The sequence below is a fragment of the Pavona decussata genome, unplaced genomic scaffold (assembly GCF_977016875.1).
Source record: "Pavona decussata unplaced genomic scaffold, jaPavDecu1.1 SCAFFOLD_64, whole genome shotgun sequence".
In the NCBI taxonomy this organism is placed as follows: Eukaryota; Metazoa; Cnidaria; class Anthozoa; order Scleractinia; family Agariciidae; genus Pavona; species Pavona decussata.
In genome coordinates this window covers 2,932,886-2,957,090 of record NW_028145484.1, presented here as the reverse complement: position 1 = coordinate 2,957,090, position 24,205 = coordinate 2,932,886, and the positions used below count along the sequence as shown (strand labels likewise).

Here is a 24,205-nt window from a genome sequence, read left to right as displayed (position 1 = left end):
TTTTAGCAAAACTTAAGAACTCTGTGGATAGCCCACATATACCTGGCCCAAATTTGGACACTGAAAATTGCGTAGAATTTTTTGTAGAGTTTTACAACTGTACGATATTAGTATTTTCATATATATCTGCTACGTTTAGTGTAGTGCTGTAGAAGCATAGAATTATAATAGTATTTGCATGCATGTATACATCCGCTACACCTGTAGGCCTCTACAATATGTATGCCATTTTAATTTATATATTGAATTTTTCGCTACAGCTGCAAAAGGTATTTTATTCTACAATTCTGCAAACCGTACTAATTCCATCTACACCTCTACGTCTCTTAACTATGTATCTGCTATTTTAATTTATATTTTGAAATTTTGGCTACAGCTGTGTAAGGTATTAAATTCTACAATTCTAGAAACATATATTTCCTTCTACGCCTCTACGCATCTACGACTTTACGATGTTTACAGTCTTTTATTTTTTATTTTGAATTTTTTTGCTACAGCTGTATATTAGGTATTTTATTCTACAATTCTATAATCCATACTATTTCCATCTACACCTCTACACCTGTACGCCTCTACGATATGTATAAATTAAAATAGCAGATATATAGTAGAGACGTAGAGGTGTAGATGGAATGAGTACGGTTTGTAGAATTGTCGAATAAAATACCATTTACAGCTGTAGCGAAAAAATTCAAGATATAAATTAAAATGGCATACATATCGTAGAGGCGTACAAGTGTAGAGGTGTAGATGGAAATAGTATGGATTATAGAATTGTAGAATAAAATACCTTATACAGCTGTAGCGAAAAAATTCAAAATATAAAATTAATATTATTAAAAGAATGTACATATCACTGCTGAAAAATAAAGTGTAAGCAACTTTTGATAAAGATAAATAAAAGAGTGAAGGGTGTTGAATAATAAGGTAAATTTATACGACTATTTTTTTTAAAAGAATAGGTAGTGGGATGTGACAGTTTATTGCTGTGCGTAATACTTAAAGAATAATTTTTCATTTTAATGACGCGTTTTCATGGAAAAAAAAACTAAAAAAAATGACTGAAAGTAAATACATTATATGTCAAGAGATAAATTAATATAAGGAAATATAGGGTAATATTGAGTGTTAAATATTTAAGTTGACATGTTATATGTTTCCAGAAATGTTTCCATGGCAACACAATGTTAACTAAAAAGAGCAATGTATAGAATAAAAAGAGAGAGAAATTAGAGGAGGTAATGTACTTGTACAGCAGAACAACTATACGCACTAACTTCTGCGCTTATGTGAGCGGCCAAAAACGGGCCACATTTGAGCCCACATGCAAATTGGTCTTCTTTCAGTCATTATTTTTATTTACTTTTGAACAGGTTTAAGCACATGCAAGTCAGGGCTAATGCAGAGTTCATAGCATTTTACAGATCTGGTAGCTTGGAGGAAAGAAAATCAAACTCAAAATTACAGGTAGACGATTCTCACTGTTTGCTTTTGTTATACACATGTTGATTTGAACAAAATTTAGCACTTGTTATAAATGAAACACACTTGATTAGGGAAAAACACTTACATAGGAATGTAAACTTGTCTACTCAATGCCAGTAATTCTATTATTTAAGAGGGAAAGCCCGGGGCCCGCAATGTTTGAAAGCTGATTAACGCTAATATCCACGATTAAAAGTTGATCTAGATTTCCATCTTGCTAGCTAAAAATATAGTTTTAAAGGTTAATTTCAATCTAATGGTAAAGGAAAGTCTATGTCAAAAGTGAGGGACTAATTTCTTTTGGAAAAATGTAAATATTAAGTATAAATGTAAGTTATAAAACTCAAATCAAAGTTCACCTTCACCTTGGATTAGCTTAATTGGTCATTCAACAATTGGGTCCAGGACTCTAGAAGCAGGGAATGAAAGTATACTGTCACATATATTGAGTGCGCATGCATTAATGATCATTAAAGGGACAGTATCACGCTATTTTTAGTAACACATTGAAAATCGGAAAGACGCTATTCGATGGATAGCAGCCAAGATATAATGCCAAAATTCCATTAAAAGACTATCAGAATGCAAAGGCTCTATCCACGGATATTTTCGCCGGCAGATGACCAAGGAAGAGTGGGGTTCAAATTTGAAAATGTCTGGCGGACGTTTTCAAATTTCCTTGTTGTGACGCACTAAAAATTGCCGGTTGTACTATATTTTGGTTCAACCTTTCATCTTAGAAATCACTATTAATATTTCTTTAAATTAGCGATTGAGAAATTAATTAACACACCGTTCAAAGTTTAAATTTAGTGAATTGTGGCCAAAAATCATGATATCTCCCATCGATCTCCCATGATAATGCCCCTTTAATCTTTGCTTTGTTGCAGACTCTTCTTCAAACCCAGCAAAGGCTCATAAATTATGAAAGCTTTATTTTGTGTGAGTATACTTACCAGTAAATAAGAGGCTAATAAAGAACATAAAATATACATAGAGAGTGCAAAATCAATTACCATATTTATTCGATTAAGTGCCCACCTTCGAATAAGTGCCCACCTCGAATAACCGCCCACCCTGAAAGCCCAAAAAGTTTGTAAGTGCCCAGCCTCGAATAAGCAACCCACCCCACCCCCCTCCCAATAAAAAAAACCACATTTCTGTACTAGCACTATCCGATTGCAAAGTAAGAGGAGCCTCAGTTGTGTTCCAAAACCTGTTTTAGATTTGGTGGTCAATTAACTTTTATATTGTTTATGCCTTCTTTATGATAGCTTTTGCACTTTGTTTTGTTTTTGTTGAAGCGAAATAAACTTTTTATGCCTTGTTAAATGCAATTCTCTCAAAATGTCCTCGCTTGCTGAAAATGTTGGGAAAGTTATAAGCCTCCACCCTCGAATAAGCGCCCACCTTGAATAAGCGCCCATCCTCATGAGCCCAAAATTAAATAAGTGCCCATGGCGGTTAATCGAATAAATACGGTATTTGATAAGAATAATTATTAATATGTATTAATTTGCATAAAATAATTTGATGAAGTAGAATAAAAGAAGGTTAATGTGCTACTGAGGGTGCAATCCCTTGAGCCAGCGATAATCGCTACTGCTTTAGTCCGACCAGTAAAATTATTGTCTTGTATATTAATTATTTTGCAAAGTGTCAACCAACTGGTCTTTTGTCCGTGAAAGTCTTTTCAATCAGCGTTTTCTCTAAAGACTATAAGTTTCCATGCACAGAACATTTTGACCCTTTCACCCACTTGAAGTGAAGATCAACAGTATTGCTATAGATACATTGGTTAATGGTTAATTTAATCCATCTACTCAACTGGCATTATCAGCTTCTTTGGTGGTAAGGTCAGGGACCTGCCTGTGACACCCCTGAAGCCCTAGCAGGGAGGTGGAATTGTCATTCCACTCCACTCCACTCCCCCACCCCACTCCACCTTTACTTTAATCAGAAATCAAGTACTGATTGTTGGCAGTCAAACCAGCCTTTCGCTGGTAGGTGTTTCTGTACCCTCCCCCCCCCCCCCCCCCCCCCCCGAAAGCAAAGTTTCAAATTGAAATGTTTATCACTGACTGCTGTCCCCCTTTTCTCCGCCCGCCTCGACTAGCACCTGCTATTTGCGGGCGGAAATGTTTTGAAATGTTTTGCCATGTAAATAACTGTTGTCATAAATGTTTTGCAATGTAATATTGAATAATTAATTAAAGTGAATAATTAATTAATTAAAGGACTGTAAATAGAAGCAATGTTTCTAGATTCAATTAGCTTGCAATTCAATGAGAATATGTAATAAAATAAAGACGTTCAATGTTCAGTAGCTTTTATTTTGTTTTGATCTTTTTAGTTTCCATAAGTGTCTTTGATTATCTGGGAGCAATCCTCAGTTACTTAATAATTGCCATTGCCATCTTTGGTGGAAAGTACGATGACTTGTCTTCAGTTGAAATTAGTGTAGTGATTAGTAGGGTAAGTTGCTTATTGTAGGTGGTCGCTTACAAGCGGTCAGACCACAGGGGTCTAATTTTTCAGTCATTTACTTACAAGTGTTATTTTCAGGGGGAACATTAGTGCATATCATTATAACTCAGAGATAACCCAAACTTCAACACAGTAATATCATTTTAGATGTCATAACTCGGAAATTCCTATTATGTGACCTTGTGCTTATTTCATTTCTGCAAATTGTAGTCCAGGTTTATCCTGTCTGAAACTCTGTAGCCATCTTTAAAAAGAAACTTAAAACATTTCTTTTTTCTGAACATTTTAAACCTTAGGTTGATATCTTAGTCACATAATTTATTTAATTAGTTACATCTTTTTAAAGATGTAAAAGCTATTTGTGTTACCTTTTTTTAATCTTAGTTACTGTAAGCACATTCAAATTTTTAAATTCACTTTCAAGAACCTTTTATTATTATTATTATTATTATTATTATTATTATTATTATTATTATTACTATTATTATTATTATTATGAAGCAGTACCTTTGTTTGCCCAAGTAACGCCAACAAAAAAAATTATTTTTAATTTCGGTTCTGACAGAATTCTGAACTAATATTAAGAGTGTTTGCATCCTTTCTTTGAAATTGCAGAACACATTTTTTGCCATGTACCTGATCAAATGTTGTACCAAGCTCATTAACTTGTCTATGGATATTTCCAACATCGCAGGATTTGTTCACAGGTAGAGTAACAATGCTGTGGGACTGCCCTGCCTGCCTGCAAGGGGCTAAGGTATAAATGTGTCAACTTGAGGTCACAGGAACCACTTATACATGGTAGTGGCCATGATCATCGTTATTAAGACCTTAATAAAATATATTTATTATTAATGCCATGTGGTGCATGTACATATCAAGCAGTATACAGTGGAAACCTGCCTTAGGAAGTTTTGCAAGTTTGCTTTGCAAATGCGACTAATGTCCCATTCACACCAAGGCTTAAACACGTTTAAAAGCTGTTTAGTTAAACACGGTTTAAAATTGTTTCCTTCATAAAAGCTGTTTTCGAATTTTTGTCGACTGCCGATTTAGCACAAACGAAAGCTTGAGTTAAAGCTTACTTGAATCCTATGTCAAAGCCAATGGTTCAGCCTTCTGTTGCCAATTTTTATTTTGTTAAACCTGATTTACTTAAACGACTACTTTGTTGGTGTGAACAGAGCTTAAGTATAGTATCTTCAATGAACCTTCGATGTTGTTTAAAGCTGTTCTTTCCTTTTACAGACTGGGACAACTTTTTGAATATTTTGCTGAAAGTGATTCTGAACAGAAGCGGAAAGAAAGTCAAGGTTCTTTACGGTAATGGCTTGTTGTTTTTGAACTCCTTCATTAATGGACATTAATTTATTTCTTGTTTAGCCTATGGACAGGCTCCCAATTCAAGGGGGTATAGGGAGGAGAGAAAAATCAAGTGTGATCTGGAACGAGAAAAAAAAGGGAGGGACGCTCTCTCCCTTTCTTTTTTCTCGCCCCAGACCGCACTCGGCTTGCTCCACTCGCCGATTTTTCTCTTCCCATATGCCCAACTTTGGGAGCCTATTCACAGGCTACTTCTTGTTCTCATTTTTTTTCATTTTGCTCTGTTGATCTTGTTAATTGAGACAAGGACATTTATCCAAACACAAAGTGTGCTAGTCAGTAGGGCAGGTGGTCGAGGTTTTACTTTATTCTGGACCAACATTTTGGGGTTTGCTGAGTGAAAGACAAACCACAGAAAATACGTCCAACATTTATCTGATTCAACAGATGGTTTCATCTGCTTTGAATCAACAGTCGAGAGGTATAAATGCCTCCTTTGACTTGGTAAAATGCACCACACAAAGCACTGTTTGGTAGCTTTGATTTGAATGGTAATGCTGGTGGATTCCTTCCACATACACAAAATTTTGAGCCACCTTTATTGTACAGCGTAATAAAGAGTACCACAGGATAGTGCTTCTCGGGAGCTTTCACTTGAATGGTCAAACACTTGGCATGACCCGTGGACAATAAGTAAGTACTTAAGGAATTCACCACGGGCTCACAAGTTGGAACCTTGTAGAGCACCTTGTAAAAAAAACAGCGCCATAAGAAAGTACTGCTCAGTAGCTTTCATTGGAATGGTCACACTTTAGGATTTCATCCACAGACTCAAAAGTTAGAGCCACCTTGTACAGCATAACAAACAGGTCCACAGGAAAGTACTGCTCAGTAGCTTTAATGTGAATAAAAACGTTTGTACAGCATCTGGAAAGTACAGTGACTGCGAGGACACCAACAATGGTTGCTATGGAGACTTACAGTCATTTTGTGGGAAATGAAAAGCTTATGGCGGATGATCGTTCTTTTCTATTTGTTGTAGAGATGAAACCCTGGCCTGCGAAGGTAGCAGCTACATATTCAAGCTCAGTGGGGTGTCATACGCTCCACCAAACTGCACAGATCCCCTGGTCAAAGGTGACATGTCTAGCATGTTTATTTGAAATTTCTAGAAACATGTTTGGGCAGTTATTGTAAAATAATAGCCATTATTGTGAGTGTAGGTTTTTGATTTGATTTAATTTTTCTCTTTTTGCTTTTTAGAGGGCCACAAACTCCTCAGTAATTTTAGTTACTGTTACATATCACCCTCTTAAAATAAGTCATATCTTACCTTACCTATACACTATTATAGCTTCTTCTCCTGAAAATCCGTAGCACTTCCTTAGAATAATTGCTGGTGATTATTCCAACTCGCTTTAAAAGTCAAATGTAGGTGAAGTTTCCTGGGGTTGAATTCTTGGAGACCTCACCCAAGTTTAGAAAGAGGAAGAAAATTTTTTCTTCCTGTATTTACGTCCTCCATAGAACGTCCCATGCATCAGGAAATTTCATGTCCAAGTCGTGCAGTGATGGCAAAGAAATATACCAAAAAGTGTAATGCATGTGCAGAGTTGTTGTTTTGGTTATTAAAGCTGTTGCGTTTTGACGTTCTCGGCGCCGTCACCGTCGTTGTTGCTAAAGCTCGCTATTCAGGCTAACTGAATGAACTTTGCCCTTTTTTAGATCTAGATTTGGAAATAAGTCATGGCAAGAACCTTCTTATAACTGGATGTACAGGTGAAGTACACTGCTTAATCTTTACTCTACTCACTTGATTGTTTTTAGAAAAGCAAGCTGAAAATAAAAGTTGAAAGCCAATTTAAGACGTGTGGCAAGTGGATCATGGCCCAGAAAAACATTGCACGCCTTTGCAACATGGCAGATGTTTAACAGTTAAAGAAGGATCCGTGATAGAAAATCAGTGTGAAATAATAATTGAAGAAAAATCCATATGTTTCGGGTTTAGCCCTTTTTCAGTGGATCAATGTCAGTTATCCTGCAAAATCGCACGGGATATCGCCTCAGATACTAAGCCGACGAGGCAGTAGGCCAAGTTGGCTAAAATCGGGGGACATTCCGCAGGATTTCGCAGGATTTTTGTATTATTATTATTCAACACATTGATAACAAAGCATAGTTTTATTGCAGAAAAGCTGGAGACGATCTTTATTTTGCAATTTTTTCGCCCCAACACATGATGTGATTTATTGAAGTTGTAGATCGAAACATTTTCTTATGGAATTTTCTTTTGTAGGAAGTGGAAAAAGTTCTTTGTTTAGAATTCTCAGTGGCATATGGAGCCCTATGTCAGGTAGGAATACCGTCATATTATAATTAGCGATTTTTTTTTTTTGCCCACTCTACATTTGTCCGAACCTCAAGGCCCCCTTCCATCCAGGCATACTCCGGGCATTTTACCGTATGTTTACCCTACGGGGTGGGGGAGAGGGGAATTTAACCAGGGTTTTCTTCGGCCTAGTGGAATTCTTCTGGGATTTAACCTGGGTTTGGGGAGTTGAGGAGTTTTTCAAGGACGGGATTTCGCCTTTGTGAACGAATGGTTCACTCAAAACATTTTCAAAATAGTTTTGGAAGGTGTCATTAATATATCAACTGTCTGTAAAGCATGACAAGTGATTGATTGAAGCTGAACATTTGTCCTTGAGGAGAGGCCTTGGAACACTCAGCGTAGGGCATTTGAACGGCCTTTTGGCCACGCGGGAATTTAAAAAACCTAGTTTCAAAAGTCCAAATGCCTGGGGGATGTTGAAGTTTCGAGTTGACCGGTGCATAAATCCCAAGGTTTTAAGGGCCTTTTCTACATTATTGGCTGGCTTAAAAAACACAGTCGTAAGAAGGAGGCAGGGTAGAGGTAAGTATAAATATTTGCAAATGCGGGTGGGGAGGAATTCCTTTGGAGGTGGGGGGGGGGGGGGGTCTTTGTGACCCAACCATTCTTTGGTGTCACGTTTAACCTGCATTATCTTTTGACCATGTAATGTGCGGCATTTATAATTTTATTACAGGTGATGTCCTGAGGTTTCTTCCATTCAGTCCTAAGACAGTGTTCTTTTTACCACAAAAGTCATTTATCACGGATGGTACATTACGACAACAGGTAACACTTTATTCTTTAAAAACAACCCTGGTATAGTATCAGTGGTTTTCTGGTGCACTTTTGTGAAGCTATGGGTATTGTACGCTTTCGTGGATTGGGAAAGTAACGGTTGCTACTTACAAGGGCGGGAAAATATGTAAGCGGTGCCAAGCGCGGGAAAACATGCAACCGGTGCCAAACGTGGGAAAACGTGCAACCGGTGCCAAGCGCGGGAAAACATGCAACCGGTGCCAAGCGGGAAAATGTGCTAAGGCCTTATCACGGTCGACAGCGGTTATACTTGAGATTGCTCAGGTAAATGACTTGACTTGACTCGATAGAGCAGTAAATATTGCGGATTGTTTTAAGTTGCTTAACGAGCTTTATGTTCTTAATATTCAGTCATTTTTTTTTCATTTTTAGATTACATATCCTTTTGAAGATTATGTCTTTCGAGGGGACTGCAAATCAGGTATCACAAAAGTTGTAGCAGGCAAAGATCAAGGCCGGGTTGTTCGAAGCACGATTAGCGCTAATCCAGGTTAACTACCGTAGCAACTTATAGATTCTGTTCCCAGTTATCTAAGGACTAGTTCTAATCGAGCTTTAAACAAATCGGCCCCGCTAATTAAAAAATTCGACGTCTATCTATATTTCTCACCACATGGTAAAAATTGTTGTCTGTAGTATTACAGCTACGTAATTATTATTGTCCAGGCCCCAGTTGTTCAAAGAGCGGATAACCCGCTATCTAGCGGATAAAATGTATTGGTTGGAGTACATTTTATCCGCTGGATAGCGATTTATCCACTCTTTGAGCATCGGTGGCCAGTCTTGCTGATTTTACTTCCTTCTGTCTTTCTCAGTGGGTGAAGAAAACAAAAAACTGATTGAGATACTGGAAACTGTTGGACTCGTAAGTATCTTTGCAAATATGAATTTTAAAGGATACTTGATGCTGCCAGTTAAGCTTTTTTAAATAACATGTAGTCATATCCGCGACCTCTGTAACGTTATTCCGACATCTCTGTTTCGGGAAAAAATAAAATAAAATAAATAAATAAATGACTTTATTTAAGTGTCGAAGTATTTAGCACTATTGTGCTAATAGCGGACAGCACTATAAATCAGTGAAATAAATATACGAACTGAACATAGCATTTGTTAAAAATCCCAACTGGTGGGAGGCAAACCAGTTGGCTATTTACAAAGCGTGGCCTTGGATTTGAAAACGAGGCTACCGTGAAACAAATCCAAGTAGTCAGAGCGGGACGTGAACCCGGGGCCCTAACCATTAGGCCACACTGCCCCCATCTAAACTTAAATTCCTTGTTAGAATTGACAATTTCATTCTAATCGGCCATGAGTGGAAAACGAAGCCATCGCAAAGTTGTGAAAACGATGTAAAAAGGACATACATCTACATCGAAAAAATATAATAACTGCTTGGCTTTTGACTTTCTCATCTTACAGAGAACTCTGTGCAGTAGAGTCGGTGGTCTGGATAACCCAGTGGATTCCAACTGGTGAGACAAAAACTTCGACAACCGTAGTGAACATGGTTTTGCTCATCAATTTTATCACTAGAATTTTTGTCAGGAAAATTAGACGGAGGGCGTTTCCGTAGAAGCAGAGAAGAAGAATTCTTATGTACTTCTGGTTTCTGCCAATAATGGAATTTTTTTTTAGGATGAAACGTTATCGGTTGAATGCAGTTTTGACTCCTCAATTATTCCAATAATTGGTATTATTTATAGCACGTTAGAAAGCGTAGAAGCACTTACTTTTAAACGCAGTTTAGACGCGGGATTGTCCCACGTGATTCGCTCTGGGATTCGGTCTGGCGAAGGGCTAACGCACGAAACGTCACCATTCGAATCTCTTTACGGTGGCAAAATTACCTTTAGTTATCAACCCTGTTGACAAACTAAACATTCGTTTCCACTCTTCACCGACGCAGCACCACTGACAGTAACCAGTACACCTTCTAGCGATTTCGGAACGAGAATAGGTAATAAAACTGCACCAAAACGCATACCAAGTATTATCATTCCTGAATGGGTCCCAAACACCGTACCCTAAAACTTTTCACTTTGTTTGTTGTAGGGAAGACATGTTGTCTCCTGGAGAAATGCAGAGGCTTTCATTTGCTCGTCTGTTCTATCACCGGCCACTTGTAGCGCGTGAGTAATTTTCGTTACCGATTTTCGTTACCGTGCTCGTAATCGAACAAACTAATGCATCCTTTCCCCGAAAGTGCTCCCTTACATTTCAAAGTAAGAATGAATTAGCGTCTCTAAATTTTAAGGCTTATCTTATCTTACCTTTAAACGAATGCTATTCGGAATTTTGCTGTGATTTTGCAGTACAACCCATACGTAATCAGTTTTCTTGGCTCGTTCAAGGACTAATTTCGCTAAACAACGTGGCAGTTTCTATGAGGCTTAAATGCTCTGTCAATGGACATCAGATCCTTGTTGTTCAAAGAACGCATTACTTTAGAGCGGCTTGCATTCAAGTGTGGGAAACCAAAACCAAACAAATTACTCTGGCCAATCACAAGAGACGTAAACAGCCCAATGAACCGATCACATCTCGAAACAAATACATGTAACCGGCGCCAAGCGCGGGAAAACACGTGCGGCTAAGTCGACCACGTGGTTTTGCTTTTCATTGGTTGAGAAAGTGGAGCGAGTTTTACGAACCAATCACAGAGCTTAGTTTTAAAGCAAACGCGAATTACTTTCGACACTCACTTGAAAACCGCTCTATCAATTGGACAAATCATTATCCTTAGGATAACATGAACTGATTGGGTGGTTGTGTTTCTTCAGTTCTTGATGAAGCTACGAGTGCGTTGGACGTCCCCTCGGAGACCAGACTGTACTCCGTATGTAAGCGTCTGGAAATCACAGTTGTGAGTGTTGGACATAGGGAATCTCTCGTAAAGGTGCGTACAAGGTTTCTTCATCAGAGTGAACTTGCTACCCCTGCGCTATTTTTGGGTTTACTTAAAGGGCTTGGCGCATGTGCATTTTTTGGCCTTGAAATCGTAATTGTTCAAATCATCTCTGCTTGGCAAACAGACTTGATATCGTGTAACCAACATAGTTTTATGTTTAGTTTTTCTTCTCCTTTTTTTTTTTTTTAATCTGGAGGCCTTTTTAAGAAGAATTAACCCGTTATTTTTCCCCAAAACCGAAACTAGCTAACAGTAGAATAATTTGTATTCTTTTCTGTTTTAGCGTAAACAAACGAAAATCACCGACTACTCTTTTGTGTGATCTTAAAAGTAATAAGAAAATTCTTCTAAAATTAAGCCTTAGGGCCAAAGTTGTTTCTTACAGTTGACATCCTGTTTGTATGCTGCCAAAATTGAACTGATTGGAACAAGGCGGTTTCAAGCCAAAAGATGTAGTCTGACAAACACTCTTCTTGCTCCAAGCGTTTCATTTGTCTTTCACTGAGAGCATTTGATTTCCATCAGGAAAAAATCTGAACGCTTTTTCTTCCTTTTTGTTTCTCAGCTTCACGACTACAATTTGAAATTGGATGGAGAAGGAGGATGGGAGTTCAAGGAGATTGAACATGATGCAGATTAATTTATTAAGGCGTGTGCACGGGAACGAGGTTAGGTACATTAGAACGAGGCAACCCTGTGCTGTGTGATACTCGACAGTGTTTGAATTTCTGCGATCGAAAAATCAAGTAATATGTAATGAATTTACCTAAGAAATTATTTTCAACCAAAAGAAATTATTTTTTAGAATTCTTTCCAAATTACACTTTCATTTTCATAGTAAAATTGAGAAATTTTTTTTCACAAGTTTTATTTATTCACAACAGAACCTTAAGTTATAACTAGGCTGGCTTGCAAATAGCGAAGAGCTAATCGCGGCAAGCCAGACTGTACACAAAATAATTAATTTTTTTTTTTTAACATTACATACAACAATAACAATGATAATGTGTGAAGAGGTTCTAAGCTAGAAAAAGAATATTCACACGCTGTGAGCACACGTTACATGTTTCAACCCCCTTGTGAGTTTTCTGGTGATCTAAGTTGTAGAATTACCAAGCATATTAGCTAGTTAATTGATTATGAAATAGTACATATGAAATTAACTCATGTCAATGATTTGTATTCATTTGTTATTTATCTTCAGACGTTTAGTGAGTGCTTTTTCATTGTTTGTTCGTTTAGTTCGGTTTGTTTGTTTTAGTGGTTTTTGCACTAAACAGCCAACTCGTCCCCAGGGCCGGTTGTTCGAAAGCCGTTTAACGCTAATCTACGATTAAAAGTTAATCGAGGTTTTCATCTCGCTCTTTAAAAGTGGTTTTAAAGCCTAATTTCAAAGCTAAAGGTAGAGAGTCAAAACTGAAGGCCAAAAATCTTTTGGAAGAATTTTTTACCGATTAATAATTAAACTTGAATGAAAGTTGTTATTAATCCAGGATTAGCTTAATCGGGCTTTGAACAACTGGGCCCAGGGTGTCAGGGTGCGGGACGAACAGACTTGCTGGTAATGAGTCTGCGAGAACGCTAATCGAGCCTATAGTTACGTTACGAACTCTTTTTGTGTGTGTGTGTGTCTTTTTAAGTTACATTGGTAACAGGAGTTTCTGTCATGATTACTAGTATTTAAATTATTGTATAATTTTTTGTTATGCCTAAAATATTTTCATAAAACGTCACTTTTGTAGACTTATGCAGACTTCCTTTCGAAGTCAATAAATAACAATGAAACGATATGTACTGTTTGAGTGTTTTATAGTAAAATAATCAGATTTTGCTACAACATCAGATATATCTTTATTGCAGTTCAGGTGACTCCAGTTTTTCTTGGAAATTGCTTAACTTGTGTGAGAATAAGCGGTTTTCTTAAAACGGCTTTGAGTGTATTGGCATAAAAGTCAATTTTTATGTCCTGTTTTCGCCCGAAACAGGTTTTAACCAGGAAAGGGTAACTGACCATTCAAAACAAACGGTTTCTTTCGTTTCTTAAAGAATATAATGTGGTTGGTCAAATATAAAGAAGCATTTGGACACAACTGCGGAAAATTGGTGTCTACATGCAGTGCTGTATTATTCTCCAGTGACTTTAAATCTACACACGCCAATTGCAACAATCCATTGGCTTTTCGCGCTATGGGCTAACGAGGAAACTTTTATGGTTTTTTTTCCTCAGTAGCTCCCCTCTCCTCCCCTCTACTCTTCTCTCCCCTCCCCTCTCCTCTTCTCTCCCCTCCTTTCCTTTCTTTTCTATTTCTCTCCCCTCCCCTCCCCTCTCTTCTCCACTCCTCTCCCCTCCTCCCCTGTCCTCGTATCTCCTCTCCTTTCCTTTCTTTTCTATTTCTCTCCCCTCCCCTCCCCTCCCCTCTCTTCTCCACCGCTCTTCACTCCTCTCCCCTCCTCCCCTCTCCTGGTAACTCCTCCCCTCCCCTCTCCTCTTCTCCCATCTCCTTTCCTTTCTTTTCCATTTCTTTCCTCTCCCCTCTCCTCTCCTCCCCTCCTTCCTTTTCTTTTCCTTTCCTTTTACTCCATACCTTCAAGGATAAAAGATCTCGTGATCGCGGGTATTTCATTGTAGCGTGATGTTAGTAACCGAAAGGAAATATTCTATCAAATAGGAAACGTCAACAGGGTATTTATGAGACAAACTGTTTATTTTGCCTTAGCCTCCTTGGGCCACCGCCTCCTGTTTGAAATTCGCAAAAGGGAAAGACCGGCCGCAAAATGAAAGCTTTAATTTTCTTCCTTGTGCTGTTGCTGTCAGTTACAACAGTTATATCCAAGCAAATTAGCTTCCAAAACTGCACTGGGTCACTGCTAAAGGCGACTAATCTCGCCGTTTTAGAGGCTACCGCTTTCAAGATTGGCCACGTTCTCAAATCCAGAAATCTGGTTATTATGGTCTACTAATAGTGTCAATCAGTAAGTGTTTTAGGCTTTAATTAAGAGCCAATAAACTGAGTTTATCCTCCGTTTGCCGTTCCATATCAACATTTATTTTCAAGCAAAACCAAAAATGCCCGTTTTCTGCGGCATCGAAGAAAGCTGAAAAACACACATCTTTGCTTCCAATTTTTTAATTCAAAATCTCATTTTATCTCACGCGTACAGCTGTTCGAACATCAGCCATTTGATTCGAGCCACTTTTCAAAGCCCGTGATTTCCCCTTTGCTGTCCGAGTTGCATTCTGGGTAAATTTCCATACAACGGCGAAATGGAAGTCCCGCCATCTTAATTCTGTAGTGTCGAGCCACCCGGTCTTACTGGCAAAATATCGCACACATCGTTTTCTTTGCAAGTCAAATCTCGCCCAAATTGTCTTGGTAGGTCCGAGAATCCACCCACAGAACGGCCAGAGAGACAACTTCACTCGTGAGCCACCATGACTCGATATGAACACTTTTGGCATCCCAGTCGCCCTAAAATCATCTCTCACCTCTGGATTCGTTCAGAGGATTGCCTCTACTCTCCATTCCAGCTTTATGATGCCAGCCTGGGAGCTTCTGCAGCGGAAAATGGCTCGAAAGTACACTTATAAACCGACTACTTACCGATTAGAATGTGTTTGTGCTCGCGAGCAAAACAACAACGGTTCAAATAGGTGACATCACAAAAAAACTTGAGTCCTCGTTATTGCAGAGCAGCGAACATTTCAGAGGAGATCTTCATATAGGACAACTAAATCCGTCTTGGTCATCTACATCAAGATAATTGTCCAGAGAGTCCAAGAAATTTGGCAGTGAAAGGGTTAACTTTTGGGATTTCAGGCTGGGCGCTTATTCGAAGTTGGAAAGTTAATTGAATAAATATGGTAATTGGCTTTATTTTCTGTTGTCTGCCGTTGTCTGTACTCTTGTAGACAACAGCTATGAGCCAATCAGAGCACAGGAATTTTGACGTTTATTTTGAAAACATATGACCTGAGGGCAAATTTTAACCTTTACCTTATTTACAGCTAGTAACACAGTGCTGTCAATAAGGGCCGGTAGCCGGCCAAAACAGCCGGCTACTTTCGTCTCACTTTACTGTTAATTTTGGTAAGAAACTTAAAATAAGGAAAAGATCCAACAAAAATAATTGTGAGACATCCGCCTCAAACGTCTGAGTCGAAGAAAAGGCGCATTTCAGGAGTTTTAAACGTGTTTACCTTTGCCACACGCGATGGAAATTGATCGAAGGGGTCGTAGAACGCCTGCGATATTTTCAGAGAACAGGATCCAGCAAGAAACCGGCTTAAAATATGAAAAGATCCCGCAAAAATAATTGTCAAACATCCGGCTCAAACGTCTGAGTCTAAGAAAAGGCACATTTCAGGAGTTTTAAACGTGTTAACCTTTTGGTGGAAGTATAAAAAGTTGAAGCAGATCAAGGTGATCGAAGGGTCGTGGAACGCCTGGGACATTTTCACAGGACTAGATCCCAGGCTTTCGCATGTGCCAAAACATGAACTTAAAACATTGAATGTATTTTTTTTGAATCAGCATTTGAAGATTTATCATTCCACTCTTTTCTAAAAGCCAGTAATTGAGATTTTGAGGAAAAGAACGGTTGTAATAAACATAGAATATGGTTAATATAGTCTTAATTTTGATTGTTCTTAAGGCCCAAATACTGTCTGCATTTTCAAGCATCTAAATTTCAAAATTTTCTGGGGGGCATGCCCCCACACCCCCTAGGAAGCTCGTGCCTTCGGCGTTCGAAAAGTAGCCTGCCACCTACTACACCATCCCCAGTGGGGATGTCTACTTCAAAACTTATTGACAGCACTGAGTTACAGTTTTGAAGTCAGAGGATACTCACAAAAATAACTCTTGCACTTGAAACTGGCCCATAGTTCATGAAGTACTCTTTAAGGGTGTCTGTTTCAAGAATAAAAATTTGTAATTTAACAAAACTAATTAATATTAAAGCTTGTGTATAACTTACAAATTACTATTATTAAAGTGACCTCACTCAAGTTGTGAAAACATCCACTGCAACACAGGGGGGGGGGGGGGGGGACACATTTTAGCAACTCAGTGGCTTTCAAGTACAGTGATTGATAAGCCACGAAGGCTTGCACAAATTTAAGACTTAAGCTTACTACACTCTGTTTTTTTTTATAAGAACCTTTTTTATAAGAACTTCGAGGCTGAGATTAACCAAAATTTTAAGAACGTATTAAGAACGTTCCTCAGGCTGAGAGTCGATTAAGAACGTTTTTATTTTGCTAATCTGTATATAAAATCAAGGTAACACATGTAAATTAACCAAAATACTTAAGGGCATGTTTTGTAAAACATTAACAATGGTGACACACATCTCGGTTTGACATAATCAGCAGTTCTTGATACCATACAGCAAGCAATGCACTTTGACAGGTTTCCTGGTCACCACCGCATTGATTTACTAAAATACATGTAGTGTATACCATGTAATTTAAGAACATCTTAAGAACGTTTTCAGCCTCAAATCGCAAAAAAATATAAGACTGTTCAGCCTCAGCTCCAAAATTAGACGTTCTTATAGAAAAAACAGTGTATATAAGCTCAAAGTGTATATGACACAATTTTTTTATTTGCTTGATCAAATCTTTTTTCTTTTTATCATTTTTCTTCCTTCATTTTAGGCATATAAAAAGTGTGAAATTTCACTGTGGGATACAATACTGCCCAAGATGGGAGACTAGGGTGGTATAGCCTGCAATGCAGGCGTATTTTTGGAGCGGGAGCGCTGAATAATCCTTCGTTGCTGTCCGTTCTTGGGCGAGGAAGCGCGAGAGGGCTGGAGCGAGTCAAAAGTGACCCTAAGGGAGAGGACGACTGGCTGAGAAATAAAGGAGGGGGGAGGGGGAGAGGAGGGAAAAATACGCCTGCCCGCACTCATTGTTTGTTTGCAGAACCCGTCCACTGGATAGACGGGGGCTCTGATTGGTGCGGTAGGTCACATATTGATTGATACCTGACAATCCACGGCAGATCGGTCTGCATGTCATTTCATTCCAGCTGCACTAGCACAATGCTCAATGAAACCGTGTCTTTCAGAAATTGGAATATTACTTGAATTGAGCTCCGAACAAAAAGAGATAATTTTTACTGTTGTCGAGACAAGATGTATTGGCAGATTTTCCTACCGCCTTTGGAAAAAGCCTTACCTTTCCATTGTTGGTTCGACTGAAGGGTATTTAAATTGATTTTATCGAGCAAAAGTGCTGATGCGATCCTTGTCTGTCTGCTGAAAAGTGCTGTGAAGAAGCAACTTCAATGGGGCTAACAAAATACGGATACAGACTAAAAAGATATTGAGGATGCAAAAAACCGTTTATCATTGCTTCAGCGGAGGAGTACTGTCCGTTTTTTCGATCGCTGAAAAAGATTGATACACCAGTTGACCAGCAGCTTTGTGTGATAACTGGGGACGACTCGCATACTGTTCAGTTGGACCGGGTAAAGGTTTGTATTCGCATAGCCCCGAATAAAACTTTGAACTAATCTGTGCTTGATATTCTGTATTTGACCTTTGCGGCGCACAGCGTGACACTTGTAAATCTTCTGAAAGCGAACGCAGAAAATTAACTTTACTAGATTTACTAATTTGACTGTCACACAGTAGCTTTATTCTTTCATGATTCTTTTTATTTTGAGAGAGAGACAACTTTCACTTTATTTCGCTTGATTTCAAAGTAGAAACTTAGATCACGCGAAGTACGTGACATGACTGCACAAGCTGTGATGAATGAAGCCGGAAATGCACTAATCAAGCGCAACTATAAATAGGGGCGTTTGGCGATTACACAGGGTTTGCGGGCAGGCGTTTTTTTTCGCTCTCATTTCCTGCCACCCCCCCCCCCCCCTCCCCCTCAGCCTCCTTCAAATACGCGAACTAAATTTATTATTCAGCGCTCACCCATGAAAAATGCCTGCACTGTAGGCTAAGGGTGGTATAGTTGTGACGTTAATACAGGATTGCTTCTTTTGCAGTTTTTCTATTCCTCAGTAGTTTCATTGTAAGCATTCAACATTCCCAGTCATAATTTCATCCACAGAGTTTTCTTCCTCTGCACAGAAGAAAAACAACTGAGGTACAGAGAAACCGTGAAACTGCCAATCCTGTATTGATGTCACAGCCCTACTAATCCTGTATGGATACCACAGCTCCACTATCCTCAGTCTCCCGTCTTGTGCTGTGTAGTATCCCAATCGCAACTGAAATTTCACGTTTTTATACATCTGAAATCGGAGGAAGAACAGTTAATAAGGTAAATTTATTTCATACAAAAACAGCATGAAGATTTGATAGAGCAAATAAAAAAAATTCTGTAATATAAACTGTCATGGATATTGGATTTTACGATTATATATACTTGACATATTTATAAATTATATAATTTTGTAAGTGCCATTATAATTATAAACATAACAATCTTGTGAAGCAGTGCGGAAAATGCCCTCGCAAATCTCTAGCACAATAAGAGTTAACACTCACGAGAGGAATATTTTCTCTATTTCTAATACCGTGGAAGTACCGTATGGCCACGTGCGAAAACCGATCACGAATTTACGACAACACAAGCCTCCCAGTTAACATAATTCTGATATCTCAGCCACTTGAAAAGAAGCACAATAGTACAGCATTTTAAAGCAAATGCTGAAAAATGGCAATCCTACCTGAACAGACTGTCCATGGAAGCTTTGCAACGAACAGCTGAAATCGACGGGCCGCCATCTTGGATCGGATGACACAACGAGGAGAGAGAAGAGCGGAGAATGGGAACTACTGAGGGAAACTGCTGACCGGTGGGTCCCACTCGTGGTTTCCCGACCGGGGATCGCATCCAACATGGCGGTTCTTGGTGCAGATGGGTGAGAAATTAAAAGTTACATTCTTTTGGCAAATAGTGCAGCAATTGTTCTTTGTTTGCAGAATTTATTTGAAGATTGTATCTCTATTGTTTTCACTCTAGATCTTCAAGCAAGTTCAAGCTGGATGGGTTATTTTTAAAGCGACTTTGGCGATGTTGGAAAGTGATGTCTCCTGGCTGGCGTTCATCAAGTTCTCTCCTTTTTGTTGTTTTACTTGGAGTGTCTCTGGCAGGTATTCATTCAGAGTGAAAATAATAATGCAAAAATTATGACTGTTAACCTCAGCATTTTGAATATCTTGCCGCCAACAATCCAATCCAAGTGCTTGTTGAAATATCCAGCATAGGACTTGTGGGTTGGGGTGTGGGGGTACTGGATGTATGGGGAGCAATCTTGTACCCAGAGTGTTCAGGCTCTTTGGCCAGGGGTTAGTCACCTAGAGAGAGTCCAGGGCAACCTGGTTTCCTCGGAACGAGGTTAACTCCTGGGTACTGGAATTTTTTCACAGCGGCATTTCTGTGATAATACAATGCAAGTGAAAGGCAGAGCCGTTATGGGACAGTCAATCAAGCAATTTAATTTGTTTTGATTCCGCAGTGTCTCTCCTGGCAACCAGGCTATGGCAATGGGTTATTCCAGAAAAAATCCACACCTCCCCGACGGATGGGATTCTGGAAATTCTCACCGGAGGGGGGGTCAAAGACTCTGGAAATCCAGGCGGGAGGGGGGGTTGAACTTAAGAAAGTCTTCTGCAGGAGTCATTTTGACCGATAGTTCACGCGATTCGAACGTTTAGTTCCGTGACACTTCAGCGCTCTCAGACCCTGAAAATAATAGAAATATTTTGTTCACATATTTCTCACCTAAAATAAATGATAATCTAAGTTCCTTCGCAGGTCCTTTTATAGCAGAAAACGCGAACAACAAGATAGTGAAGAACGAGCCATCGCAACATTGTTGCAACGAAGAGTTTGAAACGCCTGACACATTTCTACTCGTACCAGACCCAGAGCGCCACCGTTGTGTAATTTCACGTCCGCCATTGCATTCTTAGCGTGGATTCCACTGCGTCAGGCGGAAGAATTTTTTACTTGTGCAAGCAAGGATGCAGAGCTATTAGCTGAAGAAGATAATTCCAAAGAATTTTGGTCCAAACATTCCCTCTTCGTCGAAAATTCTCGAGAGGAACTTATAGCCATCTGTACCTCGAAAAAACTTTTGAAAACGTAAGTTATTGCGAAAGCAACAGAAGGAGAAAGTTCTTGAACGGGTTCCTGCAACATAAACAGTGGTAACCTCTCTGAATTCCCTTTGTCCGTAGCACAGTTGAACAAGCAGCCAGTGCGTTTTCTGCTTGCCGGTTTAAGATTCCATGGGTGTTGTCCATTGGGCACAAAGGATGAACTCGTTCGCTTCTTTGCATTGTTGCTCCTTTCTTTTTTTAGTTCCACGCGATAGAGTTTTTGATATTAGCCGAAGCTTTAGAAATTAAAAAAGAACATCTTTTAGACGTGATTGTGCGTATTTTATATTAAAAATGAATCAAATTTAAGCCTAATACTTTTTCCGGAAATTCAGGTGGGAGGGGGGGTCTTTTGCTTTGGAAATCCAGACAGGAGGGGGGGTCTTGTGCTTCAGGAAATCCAGGTGAGAGGAAGGGTTAAAAAACGACCCCATCCGTCTGGGGTGTGTGGATTTTTTCTGGAATAACCCAATAGACCCTTCTCCAAAATGGTGGCCGAAAATTCAAATAAGTTAAAATTAAAAACGTATACCAGCACTAGATAGAGCACTTTTACTTTAGTAACCCTGCAAAGTTTCAGCATATCAGTAGCCTGCGTAGCTGGCGGTTTTTATGGGTGGGCTCACCGGAAAGCCGGGCACGAGGGCCAAAACGAGTGGCGAAGCCGTGGGGAAATGGGGCGAGGACAACAAGAAACCGCCTGCCCGGATTCGGGGCATTTTTGAGTAGTCCGTACGCTGGCGTACAGACCATTTTCATTGGATGAGATTCTACAAACGTCAATCAAATGTTTTATTAATCTCCCATGGGAAAGTTCTGTTTATACGGCTCTAAGAATTTTATCGCGAAAAGCAAAATGACAGAAGAAGCATTATTTAAGCTTTATCAAACCTTAATATTTGACGACAAACCCTCATTCTCGCAGCATTGAAAGAAGACAGGGAACTTCATCGAGCAGAATATTTGATCCGAAACGTGGGTATAAATTTCGAAAAAAGAGCGCGTATTCTGAAAGGATACCGAGATCTCTATCATTTCTAAAGAATCGGCAACTGAAGCCTAAAATGCCACAGAATCAACGAACAGCCAAAGGACTCGTAGCAGCCCCTGGCCATACCAACACAGAAGAATTGCCTAATAATTCTATAGCGTAATCAAAGCGCAGGAGGAAAATACTAAGTTCCCCCGCCCGCAACAAAAACCTCACAGTTACAGAGCAGAGCGGAGCAATAATAAAAACACAGCCGTGACTACAGCGGCCTTTAGCCCTCAATTTAACGCATTGTATAGCTTTCAAAGAAGCTACTTTGCTAGAGAAAGGATCAAGAGAAAAACAACCGTGACAATTAAGAAACACAACATCTTGCCACAAAAGCAAATAGCCGGGCCCGGCAATACAAAGGTTGCAAGATAATGATAACTACACGGTTAAAATCCTATCCCTACAATTATAAAATGAGAGGGTATACAGTCACCGCTGGCAAGAGCACAATCTACAGTTATCATTGGCACTTGTTGTAGAACTGGAAAGCTTTTCTCCCTTGACAGGCTTTTTCGGATTGTCGGCCTTTGCCGCCATCGAAAAAAACACATCGAATTTCCAGGATACCGGTATGTTTTGATAGCCAGCCGAGAAGGTTTCATTTTACCATCTGCCATCTGATTGGTTGGGTTAATTGGACATCGACAGGTTGTCAAATATGTAAATTTTGTGGGTGGCAAACGAAAATGACTGGAATCCGGGCAGGCGGTTCCTCGCGGCAAAGCCGCTCGTTGATGCAGCTTCGCCGCGACTGTCGCAGTTCTCTCCCCATTTCACCCGCAGCTGCACCACTCATTTTGGCCCGGCTTTCCCGCCCATCAAAACCGCCAGCTACGCAGGCTACATATCAGGTGTAATATTAGCTGAGCAAATGTAAGTTGAGAAATGAAAATTTTACACATGTTTGTATGACTGGGGGTATGACGTATACCCCCAGTCATACAAATGTCTGTTAATTTGTCAAATTTCATCTTACGTTTCCTAAGCTGATACAGCACCTAATATGCTGAAACTTTGCAAGGTTACTAAAGTAAAGGTGCTCTTTCCAGTGCTGGTATCAGTTTTTCATTCAGTTCGATTTTAACTCATTCAAATCTGTTGCCGCCATTTTGGAGAAGGGTCTATTGTCGCACTTGAATTTTTTTGACATCTGCTGGCTTAGACGGGCTCTCCAGTGCCACACCCAAGCCAACTGGGTGTTGTCATTTTTTGATTTAGCAACATATGCATAGAAGTGAAGAGATGGAAATAAAATATATAAAGTACTAAAATTGCAGCCAGGAATTCGCATAATGCAATCTTAAACATGTCAGACTTGGACTTAACGTTAAAACACAGTATTTGTCAAAAACTTGTAAAAGAAGTTTCAGCAGAAAATCTTCGGCCTTCGTCCTTTTAAAAAGACAAATAAGCAAACACCTATCTAACAATTCATAGCTTGAACCTTTATTGTTATTATTGTTATAATTATTAATTATCACAAATTACCATCATGCTGAACCACAGTCATCATCATGTTATTCTTTACATCATTTTAGAACAAATGATGGTGTACCTCACTGGACTGATACCCAGCAGGTTTTATGAAGTGCTTGGTGACAGAGATGATGCAAGATTTAAGGCACTTTTAATTTCAACTTCTTTTATCATTACTGGTACTGCTTTGGTAAGTAACTGGTAAAGTGCAAGTGCAACACTTTCATTCTTCTTCTTCTTCTTCTTCTTCTTCTTCTTATTATTATTATTAATTGATTCATGGATGTGTAGTTCCAGCAAAAATACACACTACTCCCCTCCCCTCCCCCTTGTAATAGGGATTGGAAATTTTAGGGGGTGTGGGAGGGGGTCTCAGAATTGGAGAGAGGGAGACTTATGGACTGCCCCACAGCCAATAAAATGAAATATAGGTATATTTTTATTTCTGAAGTTAATTATTCTACATATAAGCTTAACTTAAAACTGCAGCTTGAAAACAACATTTAGGTCACTGTTCTGTACTATTTGATGGAAGGGATCAAGAGCCACTTTAAATGGTCAAAAATTTAAGGTGGCTCTTAATCCCTCCCAGCAAACTTTTTTCAAACTTTGCAAAATGTTGTATAGATCTGAGCAAGCTGATTTTTTTTACAAAAAGGGGGTCACAGAGTTAGTTGTTTAGTTATAACCAGTTAAAGCTAAAATTGGGAGTGTTTTTTAAAAGATCATGCTGTTGCTGTGGTAACCAATAATTTTTATGTTGAAAAATGACTAATAACTTGTTCATGAGATATTAGGCATTTCTTTGGTGTCATTACTGTTGTATCAACTGATTAATAGTGAAAGTATTTATCCATCGAAGTCTAAATAAATTAATTAATAAATAAATAAATAAGTAACTTGAAGAGATAGGAGCTGGGAGTAAGGAGGAACCTCTCACTCTAGTGCAGTCATTTGTATGCTTATTAACAGTATTCTAATCATGGTAATATTTATTATAGGCAAACAGTGCTGTGAAATATGTCTCAAGAGTCCTCTATATCAAGTGGCGAGGCTTCTTAACCACACGCTTACACTCTGGCTATTTCAGACATTTAGCTTACTATAAGTTGAATGTCCTTCAAGACAAGCTAGATAACATGTGAGTAAAAAAAGT

The 24,205-nt window shown here is 39.0% G+C and overlaps 2 protein-coding genes and 1 long non-coding RNA gene across 9 annotated transcripts in view; 2 read left to right on the top strand and 1 right to left on the bottom strand.

Annotated features, from left to right (window-relative positions):
• LOC146478467 (lysosomal cobalamin transporter ABCD4-like) overlaps positions 1–24,205 on the top strand; it is a 50,152-nt gene that overhangs the window by 9,097 nt on the left and 16,850 nt on the right. For all 3 annotated transcript variants that reach the window (XM_085112026.1, XM_085112024.1, XM_085112025.1), the window contains exons 2-4: positions 19,390–19,520; positions 23,112–23,239; positions 24,051–24,190. In XM_085112026.1, coding sequence (XP_084968152.1) covers positions 19,390–19,520; positions 23,112–23,239; positions 24,051–24,190 — 399 coding nt within the window. The remainder of the gene's footprint in view (positions 1–19,389; positions 19,521–23,111; positions 23,240–24,050; positions 24,191–24,205) is intronic.
• LOC146478468 (lysosomal cobalamin transporter ABCD4-like) overlaps positions 1–24,205 on the top strand; it is a 47,543-nt gene that overhangs the window by 6,488 nt on the left and 16,850 nt on the right. For 2 of the 4 annotated variants that reach the window (XR_014865124.1, XR_014865126.1), the window contains exons 6-21: positions 1,374–1,467; positions 2,376–2,427; positions 3,839–3,960; positions 4,588–4,679; positions 5,221–5,295; positions 6,338–6,432; positions 7,021–7,074; positions 7,592–7,648; positions 8,364–8,455; positions 8,858–8,906; positions 9,301–9,350; positions 9,908–9,960; positions 10,541–10,617; positions 11,269–11,384; positions 11,962–12,699; positions 12,934–13,186. Coding sequence is in view for 1 of the 4 variants with exons in the window: in XM_085112028.1 (XP_084968154.1) it covers positions 1,374–1,467; positions 2,376–2,427; positions 3,839–3,960; positions 4,588–4,679; positions 5,221–5,295; positions 6,338–6,432; positions 7,021–7,074; positions 7,592–7,648; positions 8,364–8,455; positions 8,858–8,906; positions 9,301–9,350; positions 9,908–9,960; positions 10,541–10,617; positions 11,269–11,384; positions 11,962–12,036 (1,153 nt within the window). In the remaining 3 variants the exon portion in view is untranslated. Of the gene's footprint in view, positions 1–1,373; positions 1,468–2,375; positions 2,428–3,838; positions 3,961–4,587; positions 4,680–5,220; positions 5,296–6,337; positions 6,433–7,020; positions 7,075–7,591; positions 7,649–8,363; positions 8,456–8,857; positions 8,907–9,300; positions 9,351–9,907; positions 9,961–10,540; positions 10,618–11,268; positions 11,385–11,961; positions 13,187–24,205 lie in introns of those variants that run through there. The other 2 variants (XR_014865125.1, XM_085112028.1) reach the window with 2 other exon arrangements.
• On the bottom strand, positions 4,659–19,207 carry LOC146478469 (uncharacterized). Of its 2 annotated transcripts, none has more exons than XR_014865128.1 (3): positions 19,094–19,207; positions 16,248–16,306; positions 4,659–4,724 (listed from the first exon to the last, which is right to left on the bottom strand). It is a non-coding gene; the product is annotated as an uncharacterized LOC146478469 (long non-coding RNA). The 2 variants fall into 2 exon arrangements; XR_014865129.1 differs by lacking the exon at positions 4,659–4,724 and adding an exon at positions 18,576–18,655 and having other exon boundaries at positions 13,021–16,306; positions 19,094–19,179.